The sequence below is a fragment of the Leptosomus discolor genome, chromosome 1 (assembly GCF_034619465.1).
Source record: "Leptosomus discolor isolate bLepDis1 chromosome 1, bLepDis1.hap2, whole genome shotgun sequence".
Lineage (NCBI taxonomy): Eukaryota > Metazoa > Chordata > Aves > Leptosomiformes > Leptosomidae > Leptosomus > Leptosomus discolor.
In genome coordinates, this window is record NC_141391.1 from 2,732,913 (window position 1) to 2,752,230 (window position 19,318).

Here is a 19,318-nt window from a genome sequence, read left to right on the forward strand (position 1 = left end):
AGGAGGGGCTGGGGCTGAGGCGCCTGAGCAGCCACGTTCCCTTGTGCCCTGGTGGGATCCCGCCCTCTGGGGGTAAATCCCAGGGGGGCTGCGGGAGGCGACCCCGGCTCGGCGCCTGCCGAAAAGCAGGAGCATCCCGGCCTCTCGCCGCCGTGCAGCCCGCAGCCGGCCCAGCAACGTCCATCCCGTGAATGCCTGGCGCTGCGCACGAGCCGAATATTAACGTAATTACTACGTTTGGCCTTAATTGCTCTTTATTTCGTTTTTAATTTCCCCCTTTGTTGGCATTCCTAGGTCCGGGCAGTGACCTGGCAGCCTCGCCACGATGCCTCTCCACGGCGTGAGAGCCGCTGCTCTCCTCGCTTGGGTAAAGCCTCCCTCTCCTCCCGCCGTAGCTCGCTCCGGCGGTGGGATGTGCCGTTCCCCGGGTGGGTCCCAAGCTACCGCCGGCACCGGGAGCTCCTCGGTGCCGGGCACAACGCCAGGGCTGGTCAAGGGAGGGGGTTGTGGCTGGGGCAGCTGAATCCCTGCTTTTCCCGGGCCGGTGGGGGTTCACCGTTCCTCTGGAGGAACCAGAAACGCCGGAACAGCTCGGTTTGGCCGTGGAAACATCCCCGGGAGCCGGAGCCGAGCCTGGAGCAGGCTTGGGGTGGGAATTGGACCCGTGGTGGATCTGCCTGGCAAAGCTGGGCCGTGTCCGAGCACCGCGAGACCCGTGGAGCTGCGGGGATCGCGTTCGGCTTTTGCCGGGGCCGGGCAGGGGTGGTGGGAAGGGCTGGCTTTGCCCTCCCAGTCGGACCAGTCTCGCTGTCCCTTGCCAGGACTGGGAGGTGGCACGGGGTTGGTTTCTGCTTCCTGACCCCTCTCGCCCCCGTTTCTAGGTGAACAGCACGGAGGTTTGTCCCCATCCCCTCGACGATCTGTCGCAGCTCCAGGACTGTAGCGTTTTCATCAGGATCATCAACAAAATGTGAGTCTGGGGAGCCCGAGGGCGCTCTCCCAACCACCCAGCTGCCTGGGAGCCTCCACATGTAGGTGATATTCCGGGGTTTTCCCAGCAGCTCAGGCTTGAGGTAGCTGGGAGAGGGTCTGCTCCCCTCCTTGCCCGGGGCCTGCCCTGGCCAGAGCCGTCAGCCCCCACAGAGCCACCCCAGGGAGGATTTTGGGTGCAGTTTCCACCGTTTGAGGCTTGCTATCCCGGCCCTGCCGCCTGGGCTCGCTCCTGGCGTTGGAGCCAAGAGCTCAGCGCCGATGCCAGCGGCACGGGGGGGCGCTCCCGGAGCTGCGTGGGAGACGCTTGACTTCCACCAACGCCGCTCGGCTCGGGGAACAACCCCGCCGGTTTTCCACAGCCTCGGGATCCCGAGGAAGCCCTTGGGTCTGTCCAGCAGCTTAAAGACCGGCAGCTCCTTCCCCACGAAACGCTCCTGTTCCCTGGGGACGTCGGGCTGCTTCCGATACGGGCAGGACGGAGCCTGTTTGCTCCAGCCCGGGCCTGGAGGTGGCTGGGCAAGGTTAGGGGGGGAACACCTCCTGTCGTGGCCTGCGAGCCAGGGCGGTAAAAACCCGCGAGCCCTAGTGGCCACCAGAGCTCGGACCGAGCCGGTGAGGCCAACGGGGAGGGCGGGAAGCTGCCGGGCTCGGTGGGAGCCTGTCTGCTCTAATGACCTCCCGTGCGGCGTGCCGAGAGCCTGCTGGGAGCAGGGCGGGGAGGAAGGAGCTGCCTCCACCGGGGATATATTTAGCCCGACCTGGTTAATCTCCTGGTGCTCAGCTTAGCCGGGATCACCGGCAGCGTGCGCTCGCTAACCGGGCCTGAGCGTCGCTTGAGAAGCGGGGTGGCCCCCCCCCCCCCTCCCCCGGCAGCCGGCCGAGCTGGGGAGCTCCCGGCAGCACCAGGAGACGGGCTGGGAGATGGGCGAGGATGAGCAAATCCTCCTGCCAGCCCTTTCCTGGGGCCAAATCCCTGCTTTTTGGCACGCTGGGAGTAACCCAAGGTCCCGAAGCGGCGCCGGTCGAGCGCGGCCGGCGCGGGTTTTAGGCGCACGGGCTCCGTCGGAGCTGGGGGCTCCAAAAAAAAACCCAAAAGAGCCACGAGAGGCAGCTTCAGCCCCTACCCCAAAACCCAGCGTGGGCTCCAGGGCAGCGAGCCGGCTCCGCACGCCTCCGAAACGCCGTGGCCCACCAACGGCGCCGCTTCGCCCGAGGAAGAAAACCACCCGGTTCCACCGGCTCGAGCCCCCGGCCCCTCACGGGGCCTCCCCCCCCCCCCCCCGCCCCCATTGGCGGGGACACCGCCAGCTCCCTCGGCCGTGCCGGGGCTGGCAGGCGGAGGAGGAAGCCGCGCCGGCGGGATGGCTGCCTGGCTCCGGCCGCGGCCGTGTTTGCCGGGGAACGTCCCGCGCCTGCTCCCGGCTTGGCTTTGGCTTCGCCGCCCACCCTGGCGCAGGGCCGGAGGGCAGATGGGCACCATGTTGCCCGAAATCCAGCTTCTGGCGCAGCGAGCTCTGGTGTCCCCCCCCCAAAAAATCCCCCCCCCCCCCAACCCATCCCTCAGCGAAGCCTTAACGCGACCCGTTGCGCTCTTCTAGCGGCAGGAGCGAGGAGGGGGAGTCTGTGCTGGAGCAGCCGCTGCCCGAGAGGATCAGCTTCATCCGTGGCTTCCTACAGAGTAAGAGGGGAAGGGACTGCCCCTGTTGGGGGGTCTGCGAGCTTCCCCTTCCCCTCCGTGAACCCCCCCAGCTTCCCAAAGTGCAGGCAGGGCTGCGGGAAGGAAAGGTTCCCCGTGGAAATCCCTGCCGGCGCGTGGGTTTGGTGCAAAGGAGGGGCTGAAGGGCAGGGTGCTGCTGGCTGCTCTGGGGATGCTGCTTTGGGGCAACATTCCGAACCCCGGTGCCTGGCCTCCAGCTGCTCAAATCCTGCTGGAAAACCTTCACCGGAGCAGGAATCCTGGCGGGGGGGAAGAAGCGGGAAGTCTCTTGCGCTTTTGCCCGGTCTCCCCCAGGAGGGGAGACACCGCAGCCTGTATCCCACCCCCTGCGGATGGGACTGGGTTTGGGCTGGTGGTGGAGAAGCAAAAGGCACAGAGAGATGTCGAGGGGGAGGGGGAAGGTTACCCAGGAGGGAAATAAAAGAGTTAAGGACAGAGGCTGAGCGCCAGCGGGGGGGGGGACACGACACTGGGGCGTCCTGGTTGACGTTGCAGAGCACTGCAAGCACAAAGCGGCCGCGGAGAACCTGGTGGCGGCGCAGAAACTCCTGGAGGGAGAGGAGCTGGCGTTGGCCAAGGTGAGAGCAGGGGGCATGCTGCGTTCCTAGCCGGCACCGGCGCCCGACCCCGGCGTCGGTGGCCCTCACCTGCCTCGTTGCAGGTGGCCGTGCTGCTGCTGTACCACACCTCCATGAGCTGCCAGAGCCCTGGGGACTGGAGCGAGTTTGACTACAAGACCCAGGTCAGCCCTTTTGGGTTCCCCCCTTGTGGATCAGGGCTGTGGGGGGGAAGCGGGAGGTGCCTTTCGGGACAGACCAGCCCTTCCAACTCGAGTTCCCTTGAAAGATGGCGCGGGGCGAGGGCTCTGGGCGATCCGAGGCTCGTGACGGCGAGCGCGGGCAACCTGGGGAGCTGCCTGGCCAGCAGAGCCGCTCACCCCGTGGCTCCTCGGACACAGGTCGAGCTGGCATCGATCCTCAAATTTGTGCTGGACAACGAGGAGAGCCTGAACGAGAATCTGGAGACGTTTCTGCAGCGGAAAGGTGAGCGCCGGGACGGTGCCTGCCTGCACGTGGCATCAGCCCGGAGTCGCGGGCCGAGGCTCGTGGTGGCAGAGCAGGCGTGGGGCACGTTTTCCTCCGAGCTGGCACCGGTGCAGCACCCTGGTAAGACCGACAGGTTGACGCTGTGGTGGTGTCCGAGTGCCAGCTCGGAGCGGGGCAGAAAACAGTCGATAACCTTGCGGAGAGCAGCAGTGCGGGGATATTGCGGGCGTGCAGCGCTGCTGGCATCTTCCTGTACAGCTGCCCGTGCTGGCAGCACCTGACCGGCGCAAAAGGCGCTTTATTAGAGCATAAAAATGTTGGGTTTTTTCACCCCTTTGTGCTGCTGTAGCTGGCAAGCCAGAAAAGCGCCGCCGGCTCCCCTCACGCCGGGACTGGGCGCTACGAAACGGTCCCATCAGCTCTGCTTTAAGACTGGGGCTGCCTTGTGCCTGCCGGGCTCTTCCCACCCGGCAGCATCCCAGCTTTCCTCGCAGGAGCTGAGGCGGGTGGGATGTAGCGGGGGCAGGACGGGTGGAGCTGGCGGGCCGGGGGATGTGAGGCGGGTTGAGGGCTTTCTCCGCCGGGCTGAGCCATCCCCTGCTGGAATTTGCCTTCCCTGCGCCCCCGGGAGTTCAGCTGCTGAACCCTCCCTTCTGCTACCGACCTGGAGATCACAGAACACGTCCCCCCTTGTGATTTCCAGCGCCGCCATCCTCATCCAGCAGCAGCAGCAGCAGCTCGGAGGAGCACTCCCCGCTGCTCTCCCTCCCGCCCAAGCGAGAGGTGCGTTTCCTGGAGCTGCAGAAGATCGCCTCCTCCTCCGGCGCCAACAAGTACGTCCTCAGCCTCTTGGCTGCTGGGGTGGGAGCGAGGGGACCTGCCGGGGGGGGGGGGGGAACGTAGGGAAGGACAAGGGTGGCTTCTGGGACCCGGAGGTGTCGCCAGGATCCACGCTGGCTCCGCGGGGAGCCGCTTTCTGCCGCGGTGCCGCCCTGTTGCGGACTCCTGGAGCTCGACGTGGGGATGTCCGGTGGTGGTGGTGGGGGGAAGTCAGGTTGTAATTAGCTCCTTTTAGCCCGGCTCGTTTCAACCTAACGAGCCCAGAGGTTTCCCAGAGCTGCTTGTGGTCTTCTCCTGCCCTGGGGGGGGGGGGTGGGGTGGTTCAGGAGGTCCAGGCTCGCGTCGCTGCCGGGAGTTTCTCTCTCTCGCAAGCGGAGCGCTGGGCGGTGGGGTTCTGGGTGTGGGGGGAAGAGAGAGCGGCGCAGAGGATGGAGTCCCACATCAAGGTCCAAACTGGTCTGACAACAGTGGACGTGGCTGGGCTAGCTCACAGCCCGTCTTGAATATGCCAGAAGGCCCCTTCGTAAGAGAATCGCCTGATTGTGGAAACGGCAACGGAAACTTCGCTACAGCTTTAGAGTAACGAGCTAGGCCGTCACCCTGTGGATAATTAAAACTGTGGAAGTCTTTTTTCAGCAATCAACCTAAATCTTAGCTGGGAGCATCACAAATGGGTTTTTTTTTTCAGTGTTGTGGCTTTGTTTTTACGTTGGCAAGTGTAAATTCTCCCTGAGCTAAATTCACCAGTGAAATCGTTGCAGTAAGTCGCTTCACCGGCCCAAAAACCGTAACTTGTGTTACAGCAAAGAAAAAAAAAAGTGCATTATAGACTCAAAAGAGAATATTCAGGACTTAGTGATCTCAAGCCCACGTATCTAACTGGAAAAATGAGGCAACAGAAAGTTAGTGTTCCCGTACGGTCTCGAGTTCTCAACTGCAACGTGACAGTGCCCAGAGAAATGGTGCTCGGGTTTTACATCTCGTTCAGGCTTTAAGGATTTCACAGCGTGGTCCTTGCAACTCTCTGATGTCCAGACTAAATGCCCTCAACTTGTGGAAAAACTGTGTGACTGAGATTACTCCCGAGATGATTGTCTGGACTGCCGTTCCCCCGGGTTAACTCGCTGCTGCTGTTCCTTCTGCCGTATGAAACGCCGTACTTAGCCTTTCATTCCTGATCTCGTGGGCGCTTTGCCCTGGAACTGGGTTTGTACCAGTTGCTCAGAGGCTGGTGTTGGCACAGTCAGGCTGAGGCGAGCGGCCCCTCTGCTGGGGTGACGAGGCATCCAAGTTATTCCGCTGAACCTGCCTCCGAGATGGGGGAACCGGAGCGGGTCTGGCTCTGGATAACCCAGTTGTGTGCCCCCCTCTCCCCGCAGCGTGCTCGCCGGCCCTCCGTCCTCGCCCATGGGGGACGTCATGCAGACCCCCCAGTTCCAGCTGCGGCGGCTGAAGAAGCAGTTGGCTGCGGAGCGGGAGAACCGGGATGAGCTGGAGGTGGAGCTGGCGGAGAATCGCAAGATCCTCACGGAGAAGGGTCAGTCGCTACCGGGGCGTCCTGGAGCGTGGGGAGGGCCCGCCAGGGCTGAGACCTCCTCTGGTTTCTGTGGCTTTGGTGTGGGTTTTTGAGCCCACCACGGCCGGGCTCGTGCGCGCTCCGTCCTGGCGGGCCCCAGGTGGGCACAGCTCACGGCTTTGGAGCTTTTCTGCCCCCCCTCTTGGTGGGCTGAGGGGACCCTGGCTCGTTAGTCTGGAAGAAAGGTGACGCTGAAAGCCTTGCTGATGCTGTTGTGGCAGCTCTGATGCTGTTGTGGCAGCTCTGATGCTGTTGTGGCAGCTCTGATGCTGTTGTGACACCTCTTGAGCGTCATTCAGAGCTGGCTGTGGGGTCCCCCTGCCAGATGGTTTGGAGCAGGCTGGCAGGAGTCTCACCCCCCGCATCTAAAACACTCTCCGCACCGGGGGATTTCCCCAGGAGCACGGGGAGGCTGCGGGTTCCTCCTTCCCCCTCGTGTTCCCTTCTTTATCCCGGGCCCCAAAAGCCGTGCCTGAAGCACACCCGTGCCAAGCAGTGGTGCTGGCAGCCTGGCTCTTCCCTCTCCTGCTGCAGAGGGGCTTTCTGGGCAGCAGCTCCTCACCGGCGTGGGAGAAGGACAGCCATCCCCCCTCACTGTGCCATCAGGGACGGGGCTGGGGGGGGGGTTGAGGTGACATAAAAAGCTGGTAACGGGCCCTTTCTCGCTGCCCTCCCCAGAGGCTCAGATCACCATGATGCAGCAGCGGATCGATCGCTTGGCTCTGCTCAACCAGAAGCAAGCTGCAGACCAGCCAGAGCCCAGGGAAATGGAGGAATTGAGGGAGAAGAATGAGAGGTAACACCCCCCCCCCCCCCCCCCCCCCGCCCCCCCCAGCCCCGGGGATGTCTGCTGCCTCCTGCTAGGCTGGTCCGGGCTCTGTGGGGTTTGTCTCTGCCCTAGCAACGCATGAAATCGGGGAGGGAAAACCTTCCTCTGGTTCTCTGGCACCTCCTCTGCGGCGGTGCCTCAGGGAGGAGATGGCTTTGGCAGTCGTAGAATCACGGAGGGGTTTGGGTTGGAGGAAGGGACCTTAAAGACCACCCAGTTCCGCTCCCTTGCCATGAGCAGGGACACCTCCCACCAGAGCAGGTTGCTCCCAGCCCCATCCAGCCTGGCCTTGAGCCCTGCCAGGGAGGGGGCAGCCATGGCTGCTCTGGGCAACCTGTGCCAGGGTCTCACCATCCTCAGGGTGAAGAATTTCTTCTAATATCTAAGCTAAATCTCCCCTCTTTCAGTTTGAAACTGTTATACCTCATCCCATCCCCACACTCCCTGATCCAGAGTCCCTCCCCACCTCTCCTGCAGCCCCCTTTCAGCACTGGAAGCCCCTCTAAGGTCTCCCCGGAGCCTTCTCTTCTCCAGGCTGAACACCCCCAACTCTCAGCCTGTCCTCACAGGGAGCTGCTCCAGCCCCTGAGCATCTTCGTGGCCTCCTCTGGACCCACTCCAGCAGGTCCGTGTCTGTCCTGTGCTGGTGCCCCCAGAGCTGGACGCAGCCCTGCAGGGGGGTCTCACCAGAGCGGAGCAGAGGGGCAGAATCCCCTCCCTCGCCCTGCTGCCCACGCTGCTCTCGACACCCTGTGCCTGGGGGGGGGGATGGCAGCCCCCCCAGCCCTTTTTCCTCGCAGCAGGCAGCGAGCCGGCCCCAAACCACAGCCCGCTCCTCGCCCTAAACCCAGCGCAGGAACAGCCGTCCTTGGCGGGGGGGCAGGGGGCGGGGGAAAAGGGGGTGCTGCCTGCCTGGGTCTCACCTGCCTGGGGTTGGCTCGGCATCACTGAAAGCTTTCGGGGTGATAGCGGAGCTCCTGACCCAGCCCCTTCCCCAGCTGCTAGCCCTCCAGTTTGAACCAGTGGGCCGTGTCGTGCACTGGGATTCTGCCGCCGGCCGCGCTGCGTCGCGCTCTTTGCCCCGTCCCTGTGCAGCGACGTGTTTACTCGGGAAGGACGCCCAGCCTCCGCTGGCAGGTGCCATGCCTTTGTTTTTTTTGGGGGGGGAGTGGTTTTTTTTGTCCTTTCCTCCCTTATTTCACCCTGCGGAGTCGGGGGCTGGAGCCGTGCAGCCACCTCTGCCCCTCGGTTTGGAGAGGTCGGGCTCGTGCAAAGCCCAAACGCCGCTTTGCGATGTATCAGGACCCTTTTAGAGCTGATTTGCGATGTATCAGGACCCTTTTAGAGCTGATTTGCGATGTATCAGGACCCTTTTAGAGCTGAATTCGTGGTAGTTTCTCACCACGGCGCAGAGGGACCTCGGTCCTTTAGTTTTCTCAGCAATATCCAGCAGCATCGCTCCCCAGGGACGTCCTTGCCCCCTCGCACCCCCTGCTTTAACCACCTCCTCTCCCGCAGCCTCATGGTGCGCTTGCACGAGGCCCTCAAGCAGTGCCAGGACCTGAAGACGGAAAAAGGCCAGATGGACCGAAAAATCAACCAGCTCTCCGAGGAGAACGGGGATCTTTCCTTCAAGGTACGGGGGTGCCGTGTCCTCTCCTGGTCATTTTGTGGTGGGACCGAGAGGAGGGGGAGGATTTGAAGGCAGTGCTGGATGTTGGGCTTGAGCCAGTGCCTGAGCCTCGTTGGGGCTCCTGATCCCAAGGGGAACCGGGAGGAGGGGGGGGGGGGGGAAATAAGAGCTGGATGGAGTTGCCTGCGTGCGGCAGCGCTGGCGAGAGGGGAGCTGAGCCGAGCCCTGGGCAGCGTGGGCATCTCTGCCCCTCTGCTGGGAAGGAGGGGGGGGTTTGGTGATGATTTTTGTGCTTTTTTTTGTGATTTTGTTCTTTTCGGTTTTGCCCTTGGCAGCTGCGGGAAATCGCCAGCCACTTGGTGCAGCTGCAGGAAGCCCTGAACGAGCTCTCGGAGGAGCACAACGCCGCCCTGGCGCAGGCGCAGGAAAAACAGGGGCAGCTGGAGAGCGAGCTGCGTGCCGCCCTGCAGGAGAAGGTGAGGGGGCCCACCACCCCTGGGGTGGGTGCCCCCCCCCCCCCCCTCCGCTCAGCTGGGGGGGATGTCTCCTGGGGGGGGGTTGGCTCGTGCCTTGCCGGCTCTGCGGGCAGGGTGGAGCGGGCAGGAGCCTCCTGCCCGTCCGTGTGGGCACACGGGGAGCTTCTCCCTGCTCCCGGGAAAGGTTTCCTGCGGTGGGACAGCCAGGAGAGAAGCCCCGAGGCTTTCTGCTGGAAAGCTCGGTGTCACTTAAAGCTGGGTGGCTGCTCGGTTCCCTCGCCTCACGCCGCGCTCCCTCCCGCCCCTCTGTCCCCAGAAATGCTCGGAGGAGAAAATCGAGATTTTCCAGGGGAAGATCTCTCTGCTGGAGGACCAGCTGGCCAAGCTGGGGGACTGCAGCGCTCAGGAGAAGGGAGAGGTCCTGGGGGACGTCCTGAAGGTACGGCTGGGTCTTGAGAGAGCCTCCGGCTCCCGCGGCGAGGGCAGGAAAACCCCTCTGGCTGGGGAGAGCGGTGGGCGCCGGGAGGGGGATGCGGGGCAGAGCCAGCTGCTCTCTGCCGTCAGGTCGGGCTGGGGGGGGTCTGTGGGAGCCCCTTCTGTGCTGGATTTGGGAATACTGCTGCTGGGTAGCTGCTGGCTCCCCCAGCCTCCTGTAGCACGGAGGGAGCAGCTCCTGCACGGTGAGAAAAGGCGTTTGGTCCGAGAGAGCGGAGCGGCACGAGGGGAAAGCGGGGTGCGGCGGGGGGGGGGTGCCGGGAGGGAAGGCAGGCGCTGGGCAGCTCCCGCTGGGATGCAGCTCGTGTAATGCCTTGGAGGGGGGGGTGGGGGGTGGTGTGGTGTCTATTTTGTTCCCCCCACCCCTCTTCTTCCCTCTGCCAGCTGGAAGAGCTGAAGCAGGAGGTGTCCAGCCTCGCCGCTAAAGGGGCCGAGCTCCAGGCCACCGTCGGGCGGCTGGAGGAGGAGAAGCAGCTTCGGGAGGCAGCCCTGCAGTCCGAACGCGGTCGCTTCGAGGAGGAGAAGCAGCAGCTGGGCGGCCTGGTCGCCAGCCTCCAGAGCTCCCTCTCCGAGAGTCACCGGGTCAGAGAGAGGTTGGAGCAGGACCTGCGGGCGCGGGAGGCCGAGGCGGAGGCGAGGGGTGAGGGGGAGGCCGGCCGGCTGGCTGCCCTCGACGCCCAGCACGAGAAGACCCTGCGGGAGAGAGACTCTGCCCTGCAGCAGCTCCAGCACCTGCGGGAGGCCAACGCCACCCTCGGCAACCAGCTGCAGGCCATGGCGCAGGCCCGGGATGCCAGCCAGGCCGCCTCGGCGGAGGAAAAGGCTGAGCTGAGCCGCAAGATCGGCGAGCTGGAAGCCAGGATCCTCGAGCTCGGCGCCCAGCCGTCGCAGGGAGCGGCGGAGGGACTGAAAGCTCAGCTGCGGGAGCTGGAGGGCAGGCTGAAGGAGAGCCAGCAGAGACTGGCCGAGAGGGAGAGGCTGGCCCGGGAGAACAGCCGCCTGCAGGAGCGGCTGCTGTTCCTGGAGGAATCCCTGCGGAACACCAAGGGCATCCTGGAGGACGAGAAGAGGCGAGCGGCCGAGAGCCTGGAGAGCAGCCTGGCCAGGATCGCCGAGCTGGAGGCGGAGAGGCAGCAGCTGGCACGGGGCCGGGACCCGGCTCTGCCGGAGCCGGCCGAGGAAGTGGCCAAGCGTCGGGCTCCGGAGGAGAACCGGGAGAAGGCGATGGGAACCTCTCCCGCCGCCCCAGGGGGGGACGGAGAGCGCGGGCGGCTGGAGGAGGAGATGCGGGCGCTGAGCCGGGAGCACGGCCGGGCCTGCCAGCGGCTGCAGGCCGAGCAGGAGAAGGCGGCCGCGCTGGAGGCCCGGGCGGAGCGCCTGGCCGCCGAGCACCAGGAGAGGCTGGTCGCCCTCCAGGCTGACCTGGCCAGCGCCCGGGCGCGGGCGAAGGAGAAGGAGGGCGAGGAACAGAAGCTGAGGGCCGAGGTCTCCTCCCTGCGGGAGAAGATGGCCGTCGCGGAGCAAGCCGCGGCCCACCGCGCGGCCGGGCTGGAAGCGGATGCCCGGAGAGCCGCCGAGGCGCTGGAGGGGATGTCCCAGCAGCTTTCCCAGGAGAAACTCAAATCCAAGGAGCTGGAAGGCGCCGTGGAGCAGCTGCGGGGCGTGGAGGCCGAGCTCTCCCGGGCGGCCGGCGCCGGCAGGCAACGGGAGCTGGAGCTGGAGGCGGAGGTGAAGAAGCTCTCTGGGGAGTTGACCCTGCTGGGTGGCAGGCTGGAGGAGACGCTGCGGGAGCACCGGCGGGACCTGGCGTGCCGGGAGGAGGAAGGCGAGCGCCTGCGGCAGGAGGCGGACCGGGCCAAGGCGGATTGTGCCGCCGAGCGAGGCCGCAAGGCAGAGCTGGAGGCGCAGCTGCAAAACGCCCTCAACGAGCAGAGGGTGGAGCGGTCGGTGCACCGGGAGGAGCTGGCCCGGTCCCGGGAGCTGCTGGAGGAGAAGGAGGGAGAGCTGGAGGAGCTCCGTCGGAAGAACGCCTCGCGGGGCGAGGAGCTGAGGGAGCTGCAGAAGACGGTCGGCAAGCTGCAAGGAGAGCTCGCCTCGGCGGAGGCGGCCAAGGAGCGGGTGGCGAAGGTGGACAACGAGCTGCTGCAGGGTTTCTCGGAGGCCTCCCGGAGCGGGGATGCGGCGGGGGACGGCCCCAAAGCCACCTGCTCAAAGGAGATGCCCCTCAAAAGCTCGGAGGAGAAGACCCGCCGCAGGGAGGAGGAATCCAGCTCGAGCCAAGACCTTTACGAGGAGAAGCTGAGGGAGACCCAAGCGCTTCGTGGGCGAGTGGAGGAGCTGGAGCAGAAGTGCGGGGAGCAGCGGGAGGCTGTGGCCGCCCTGGAGCGCGCGGCGGTGGCGGAGCGAGCGCAGCTGGAGGCCTCGCGGAGGGAAGCGGCCCAGCAGAAGGAGAAGGCGTCGGAGCTGCAGAAGCTGCTGGAAGCCTCGAGGTCGGTGCAAGCCCTGCACGACGGCACGGTGGAGGCCCTGCGGAAGGAGCTGCAGGAGAAGGGCAGGGAGGCGATGCAGAGCAAGGCCGCCGCCGCCGCCGCCGAGAAGGAGCTGGCGTCCCTCCGCTCCGTGGCGCAGGAGAAGAGCCGGTCGGAGGAGAGCTGGAAGGAGCAAGTGTCTCAGTGCGTCCAGGAGCTGGAGAGGAAGAACAGCCTGATCGGCAGCCTGGAGCACGAGGTCTCCATCCTCCACCGGCAGGCGACGGAGAAGGAAGGGGAGAGCAAGGAGCTGAAGCGCCTGCTCCTCGCCGAGTCGGAGAAGAGCAAGAAGCTGGAGGAGAGGCTGCGGGTGCTGCAGGCGGAGATGGCCACCGCCGCCTCCCGGGCAGCCGAGAGGTGCTCGCTGATGAAGGTGGAGGTGCAGCGGTGCCAGGAGGAGAAGGAGAAGCAGCGCCTGGCCATCGAGGCCCTGAAGAGGGACCGCCACTGCCAGAGCGAGCGGGAGGACGAGCTGCGGCAGGAGGTGAAGGTTTGCCAGGACAAGTGCCTCCAGAAGGAGCAGCTCCTCGCCAGCCTGCAGCAGGAGCTCGGCAGCGCCCAGGCGCTCGCCGGCGAGCTGCCGGCGCTCAAGCACCTTTGCCAGCAGCTGCAGGCCGAGCGCGCCGCCCTGGAGAGCCAGCACCGCCAGGACCTGGAGCAGCGGGCCAAAACCTCGGCCGCTCTGCAAGCGGAGCTGGCGCGGGCCAAGCTGGAGGCGGCCGAGGTGCCGTCGCTGCGGGAGCGGGCGGCCGAGCAGGACCGGGCCGTGCAGCGGCTGCAAGCGGAGGCGGCGGAGCAGGCGGCGCGGCTGGCGGGGTTGCAGCAAGCCAACGCTCGCCTGGCCGAGGAGAACCGGGGCTTGGGGGAAAGCCGGAGCCGCGGGCAGCAGCGACTCGAGGCCGAGCTGAGCCAGGCCCGCGAGAGGCACGGGCGGGAGCTGGAGCGGCTGCGGGCGGCGGCGGAGGAGCGGGTGGCCGGCAGGCAGCGGGAGGCCGAGGAGGCGGCGCGGCAGCTGGAGGCCGTGAGGAAGGAGTACGAGGGCAGCAAGGCGGCGGCGCTGGAGGAGAGGCAGAAGCTGCTGGAGGAGAGGCAGAGGCTGGCGGCTCAGGTAAGGGGCTCCCTGAATCCTCCCGCTCGGCTGGGGGGGCTGCGTGTGTGTGTGTGTGTCCCCGAGCGACCTCGGGGCGCTCCCGGGAAAAGCAGCCCCCCCCGGTCTGTGCCGGCTGCCCCCTCACTGCTGCTTTTTTTTTTAATTTATTTGGTGGTGTTCCCAGGTGGAGCAGCTGGAGGGATTTCGGAAAGACCAAGCGAAGCAGGTAACGCACACGCGGTGACGGGGCACGGCCCTGGCTGCCGCCGCCGCCACCACCGCCGCTTCCCACCGGAGCCGGCCTCTCCTCTCGGGAACCGGTTGCGGTGGGGACCCAGCCGTGGGGGCGCTTGGCTCCGGGTCTCTGGGCTCTCGTGCCTTTGCTGTGTGTGTCCCGTCCCCCCCACCCACGGGGAGTCGTAGGAACCGGGGCCCAAAGCTGCCGCCTGCCCGTGGCTTCTCGTGCCTCTCCAGCGTGGCCGTGGGGCTCTGCTGGCTGCCAAGGGCATCCAGGGCTCCTGCCGGCAGGACCGTGGCTCCTGTGATGCCTTGTCCTCGGAGACAGGGGATATGGGGGGGAGCTGGGATACCCCGTTCCTTCTGTCCATCCCTTTTTTCCCACTCTTTTTAACTGAGCTTCAGCTCCTCGCCTTGTCCTCGGCGAGAGGGAATTTGGGGGGGGGGAGGGAGCTGGGATACCCCGTTCCTTGTCTCCATCCCTTTTTTCCCACTCTTTTTAACTGAGCTTCAGCTCCTCGCCTTGTCCTCGGCGAGAGGGAATTTGGGGGGGGGGAGGGAGCTGGGATACCCCGTTCCTTGTCTCCATCCCTTTTTTCCCACTCTTTTTAACTGAGCTTCAGCTCCTCGCCTTGTCCTCGGCGAGAGGGAATTTGGGGGGGGGGAGGGAGCTGGGATACCCCGTTCCTTGTCTCCATCCCTTTTTTCCCACTCTTTTTAACTGAGCTTCAGCTCCTCGCCTTGTCCTCGGCGAGAGGGAATTTGGGGGGGGGGAGGGAGCTGGGATACCCCGTTCCTTGTCTCCATCCCTTTTTTCCCACTCTCTTTAACTGAGCTTCAGCTCCTCGCCTTGTCCTCGGCGAGAGGGAATTTGGCGGGGGAGGGAGCTGGGATACCCTGTTCCTTCTCTCCATCCCCACCCTCTTTAACTGAGCTTCAGCTCCTCGCCCAGCCGGGAGGAAGGGGCTGCATTCCCAGGGAGCGCAGTCCGGAGGTGGAAATCTTCACGGCAGCACCGCTCTCAGACCTGGGTGTGGGTTAGCCCTCGGGAAACAACGCTGGAAAAGCCTCATTTCCCTGCCCACCTTAGTTTCCCCCCCCCCTCCTAGTCCCAACCTGAGCTGCCCAGGACCACCCCTTTGCGGGTGGGATCCCACCCGTGAGTGGGCACGGGCTCCCCTCGAGCCGTGTGGCGTGAGGTTTGGCACGGAGGGGTCTCGGCTTCGCTTCCAGTGAAGCTCCTCACGCTTGGGTAGCCCAAACCTTCCCCCTCCCCTGCCCAGCCTAACCCGGGGTGGCTCTGCCTGCCTGCCTCAAGCCGGCTAACCAAAGCGCCGGGAGCTTCCTCGGTGGTGGGTGCTGCCCGAGGAGGGGCAAGAAACCTGCCCCTGGGGCTGGCCGGAGCGGAGGGACGTGCCTTTCCACGGGAGGGTTGTGGTGGGGAGCCTTGTGCCTGGAGCTGGTCTAACCGAGCCGTGCTTTTCCAGGTGGAGGAGCTGAATAAAAAGCTGAGCCAGCACGAGAAAGCCACCCGCACCCAACAGCAGAGAGTTAAGGTAACCAGGGACCAAAAAACCTGAGGGCTGAGCTCTTGGCCAGCCCGGGAGCTGTTGGGGGAGAGGGTGCAGGGTGCCTCTGAGCCGGGTTTTTCCAGGTGCTGGAAGGGGAGCTGCAAGCGGAGGCCACGCGCCAGCAGGAGAAGGTGGCGGAGCTGCAGGCGCAGCTCGCCCAGAAGGAGCAGGCGGCCGAGCACTACAAAGGCCAGGTATGCCGGGGGGGGAAGGGGGCTGCTGTCCCCGTGTGTCCCCCTCCCTGGGCAGCACCCCCGTGGTGGGGGGGGAAGCTTGACGGGTTTTCTCTCCTAGATGGAGAAGGCAAAAACTCACTACGACGCCAAGAAGCAGCAGAACCAAGACCTGGCCGAGAAGCTGAAGGCTATGGAGCAGCTGCAGAAGGAGAACGCGGAGCTGCGGAGCGAATCGGAGCGGTTGGCCAAGGAGCTGCAGCAGAGCGTCCTGCAGGCCAAGGAGTCGGAGCTGAGCTGCAGGAACCTCGCCAGCCAGGTCCGCAGCCTGGAGGCTCAGGTGGGCACCGGGCAGCGGGGCTTCACCCTCCTCCTCGCCTCCCTCTGCTTTGGGGAGGGGAGGGTGGTGGTGGGGGGAATCCATCCCTCTCTGCTTCCCCTCCCAGGTGGAGTTTGCCGATCGGCAGCTCCGGGAGCTCGGTAAGTTCCAAGCGGCGCCGGAGACGCTGAAGGGCCGGGAGGCTTTTCGCCAGAACCCCGCCGATCTCAGCGCCGACAGCCTCGACCTCAGCCTCGACGAAGCACAGCCGCTCAACTCCACCAGGTACCAGCGCGCCGGCGCTCGGCACAGCCCGGTGTGTCCCCCCCCCCCGGGTGGGGGGGGTGTGTGTGTGTGTCCCCCACCCCGCTGAGCCCCTCAGCGCTGCCCTCCTGCAGGAAGGCCGGTCGCTCGCACTCGGAGGCTTCGGCGGTGCCGCCGGGCGGTGGCGAAGAGTCGCTGGTGTCGCCGCGGCTGCCCCGCAAGGTGGAGTCCCTGGAGAGCCTCTACTTCACCCCCATCCCCAGCCGCACGCGGTCCCGGCTGGAGAGCAGCGCCGGCTCCTTGGGCGACCTCTCGCTCGACTCCGGGTGCAAGACGCGCTCGGCGCGGCGCCGCACCACCATCAACATCACCATGACGAAAGTGAGCGGGCGGGGGGCGGTGGGGGCCAGAGGGAGGGAGCCGTGGGGCAGGATCTCTTGGGCCGAGGATGAGGCCGCAGGGTGTGCTGTGCCCCGCGGCCCAAGGGGGGGGTCTCTGGGGAGTAGAGGCAAAGCCAAGGGTGGCAGGTACGTGGGAGAGGAGGACTTGGGGGGTGTCGGTGGGTGAAAAGCCAGACCTGAGCTGGCAACGTGCAGCCCAGAAAGCCCATCGCCTCCTGGGCTGCACCCAGAGCAGCGTGGGCAGCAGGGCGAGGGAGGGGATTCTGCCCCTCTGCTCCGCTCTGGTGAGACCCCCCTGCAGGGCTGCGTCCAGCTCTGGGGGCACCAGCACAAGACAGACACGGACCTGCTTGAGCGGGTCCAGAGGAGGCCACGAAGATGCTGAGGGGCTGGAGCAGCTCCCTGTGAGGACAGGCTGAGAGTTGGGGGTGTTCAGCCTGGAGAAGAGAAGGCTCCGGGGAGACCTTAGAGCGGCTTCCAGTGCTGAAAGGGGCTGCAGGAGAGGTGGGGAGGGACTCTGGATCAGGGAGTGTGGGGACAGGGCGAGGGGTAACGATTTCAAACTGAAAGTGGGGAAATTTAGCTTAGATATTAGGAAGAAATTCTTCCCTGTGAGGCTGCTGAAACATGGGCACAGGCTGCCCAGAGAGAAGCCCCATCCCTGGAAACCCTCACGGCCAGGTTGGACGGGGCTCTGAGCAACCTGATCCAGCTCATGGCAGGGGCTTGGACTCGCTGACCTTTAAAAGTCCTTTCCTCCAACCCAAACCATTCCGTGCTTCCCTAATCTCCGGCTTTCCCCCCCTCCCAGAAACAGGCCAAGACCAAGGAACCGGACAGCGCCAACGCCTCCTTCTGCAGCATCCCAGCGCCTCAGCCCCCCAACGCCGCCCCCGGCAAGGCCCGGCTGCGTTCGGCCACCTCCACCCACTCCCTCGCCAGCTTCCCCTCCCAGGAATCCCTCCTCAAGCTGGAAACCTCTTCCCCTCAAGAGACCCCCGGCAATTCGGCGCTCTTGGGTCTCCCCGGCTACCGGCCGGTCACGTCGCAGCTCCCTGCGACACTTGCAGGGGGGCAGCAGCTCCAGCCTCGGTGCGTGGGGGGGGGTGGGGGGGGCGCTGGGCTGCTGGTGGGGGTCGGGGGGGCCTTTGCTCTGGCTTGGGACCCCCTCCCCAGCCCCCCTATAGCCTTCTCTGCTTTGGGTTTAGGCCGGAGCAGCCTCTACCTGGGGACGTGCCAGGACGAACCGGAGCAGCTGGACGACTGGAACCGCATCGCGGAGCTGCAGCAGCGGAACCGCGCTTGCCCGCCCCACCTCAAGACCTGCTACCCCCTGGAGAGCAGGGTAAGGGGCCACGGGGTGACCCCCCCCCCCCCCCCGAAAAGGACCGGAGAGGGGCTGGCGAGCAGCCCCGGGGCCCACACGGCGCCGGCGGGGAGGGTTGACAGCCGCCCCCTGGGCCATCCCTCTCCAGCCTTCCCACTCCTTGGGGACCATCACGGACGAGGAGATGAAGACGGGCGACCCGAAGGAGACGCTGCGCCGTGCCAGCATGCAACCCTCGCAGCTCGCCGCCGCCACCGCCGCCGCCCGCCGCAGCACCCTGGCCCCGGCCTGGGCCGGCGGCATCACCACCCGGCAGCAAAGGAAGCGCCTCTCCGATGAGTCCCACCAGGGCCCCGACACCCCCGAGGTGAGCCCAGTCTGCTGCCAGCACCCCCCACCCTCTGCCTGCTCCCCCGAGAGCCGGGTTGGGGCCGTGAGGGCTGCTGGAGGGTCGCAGATGTTCTCCAGATGTTGGGGGGGGGGGGGGGGGGGGGGCGCTGGGGTCCTGGGAATGGCTCCTCCTGGGAGGAGGCAGCTCAAGCAGCCAAGGGCTCTGCTGCCCTCGCTCCCCCCTCCCCTCGCTTCCCCTCCTTGCCACCAGCTCCCGGGGGCCCCCCCGCCCCCAGGGCAATCGTTCCCCAGCCGCTGATCCCAGTTGGGGGGCTCCTCTTTTTCCAGTCCAAGAAGCCGACCAGCTGCTTCCCACGGCCCCAGACCCCTCGGGAGCGGCGCAGCTCCCAGGTCAGCCGGAGGAGCGAGCAGCAGCCGCCCCCCGCCAAGCAGGTGAGCAGCGAGCTCCGGGGAGCAAAAAGAGGGGTCGGGACCCCCCCCCCCCCCACCCCATCCTGCCCCGAGCTCACGGTGTGTCGTCGTGTCCCCCCACCCTCGTCCTCCTCCACAGGCCGAGAGGCGGCAGTCGATGGCCTTCAGCATCCTCAACACCCCCAAAAAGCTGGGGAACAGCTTGCTGCGCCGGGCGGCCGGCCGCAAAACCACCCCCAAGAACTCCCCCCGCGGCAGCGCCCGCCGCTCGCCCCGGATCGCCACCGCCAAGTCGCCCAAAGGCAAGGTAGGTGCTGCCACCCCCCCCCCCCACCCCCCCGCCGCCACCCCCTGGCACCCAGCGCAGGGTCCTGAGCCCCCTACGGTGCCGCCCACGCTGACCCCAGCACCCCTGGGCTCACGGGGGGGGCAATAGGGGGGACTAGTTCCTGCTGTGATGGGGGGTGGGGGGGGTGTGTGGCCCTGTCCCTGCAGTCCCAGCGGGTCCCAGCCCCCTCCAGGGCCGTGGTCGCGGGTCGTTCAGAGTCCCCAACGTCCCCTCCCTGCTCTCTCCCTTCCCAGGCCGCTCGCCGCTCGCTCAAGGACACGAAATTCTGAGCTTTCCCCCAGCCCCCGGCTGTGCTGCACCCTGCCCCGGGCAGGAGGGACACCCCCTGTCCCCTGCGCTGCCACCAGCCGCCAGCCTGTGTCCCCTCGCCTCTCCCTGCCACCCCCCCCTCCCCCCTTGCAGCGGCCAGGGCCCAGCAGCACCAAGGGGGGGGGGGGGGGGGTAGGGGGATAGATGGGGCCACCTTCCCCCTGTGACACTGCCCTGCATGTCCCACCGCCACCCCTGGGGCACGGCAGGACCCCACCACCCTTCCTGCTGCACCCAGTGTCACCCCTCTCCTCCACCCCCCTACGCAGGGGGGGGGGAGCAGGGAAGGGGGGGGGGTGGGGGGGGGGGGTGTCCCCCTGCCCCAGGGGCTGCCTGTGGGCTGGAAACACCCGGGGGGGGGGGGGGGGGGGGGGGGGGGCGCA

General features: G+C 66.2%; 1 protein-coding gene across 1 annotated transcript; it reads left to right on the forward strand.

Moving 5' to 3' along the window:
- Positions 1–305: 305 nt before the first annotated feature.
- On the forward strand, positions 306–19,055 carry NUMA1 (nuclear mitotic apparatus protein 1). The gene is given in 27 exon segments (XM_086481546.1): positions 306–367; positions 882–970; positions 2,592–2,671; positions 3,206–3,288; positions 3,372–3,452; positions 3,669–3,753; positions 4,460–4,589; positions 5,976–6,133; positions 6,851–6,968; positions 8,520–8,637; positions 8,970–9,110; positions 9,427–9,549; positions 9,990–11,249; positions 11,334–13,241; positions 13,408–13,449; positions 14,948–15,016; positions 15,115–15,225; positions 15,326–15,544; positions 15,651–15,808; positions 15,922–16,168; positions 17,000–17,233; positions 17,235–17,280; positions 17,397–17,533; positions 17,664–17,882; positions 18,194–18,298; positions 18,417–18,584; positions 18,860–19,055. Coding segments are annotated over 27 exon segments (6,207 nt in total). The 5' UTR covers positions 306–325; the 3' UTR covers positions 18,896–19,055.
- The last annotated feature ends 263 nt before the right edge of the window (positions 19,056–19,318 follow it).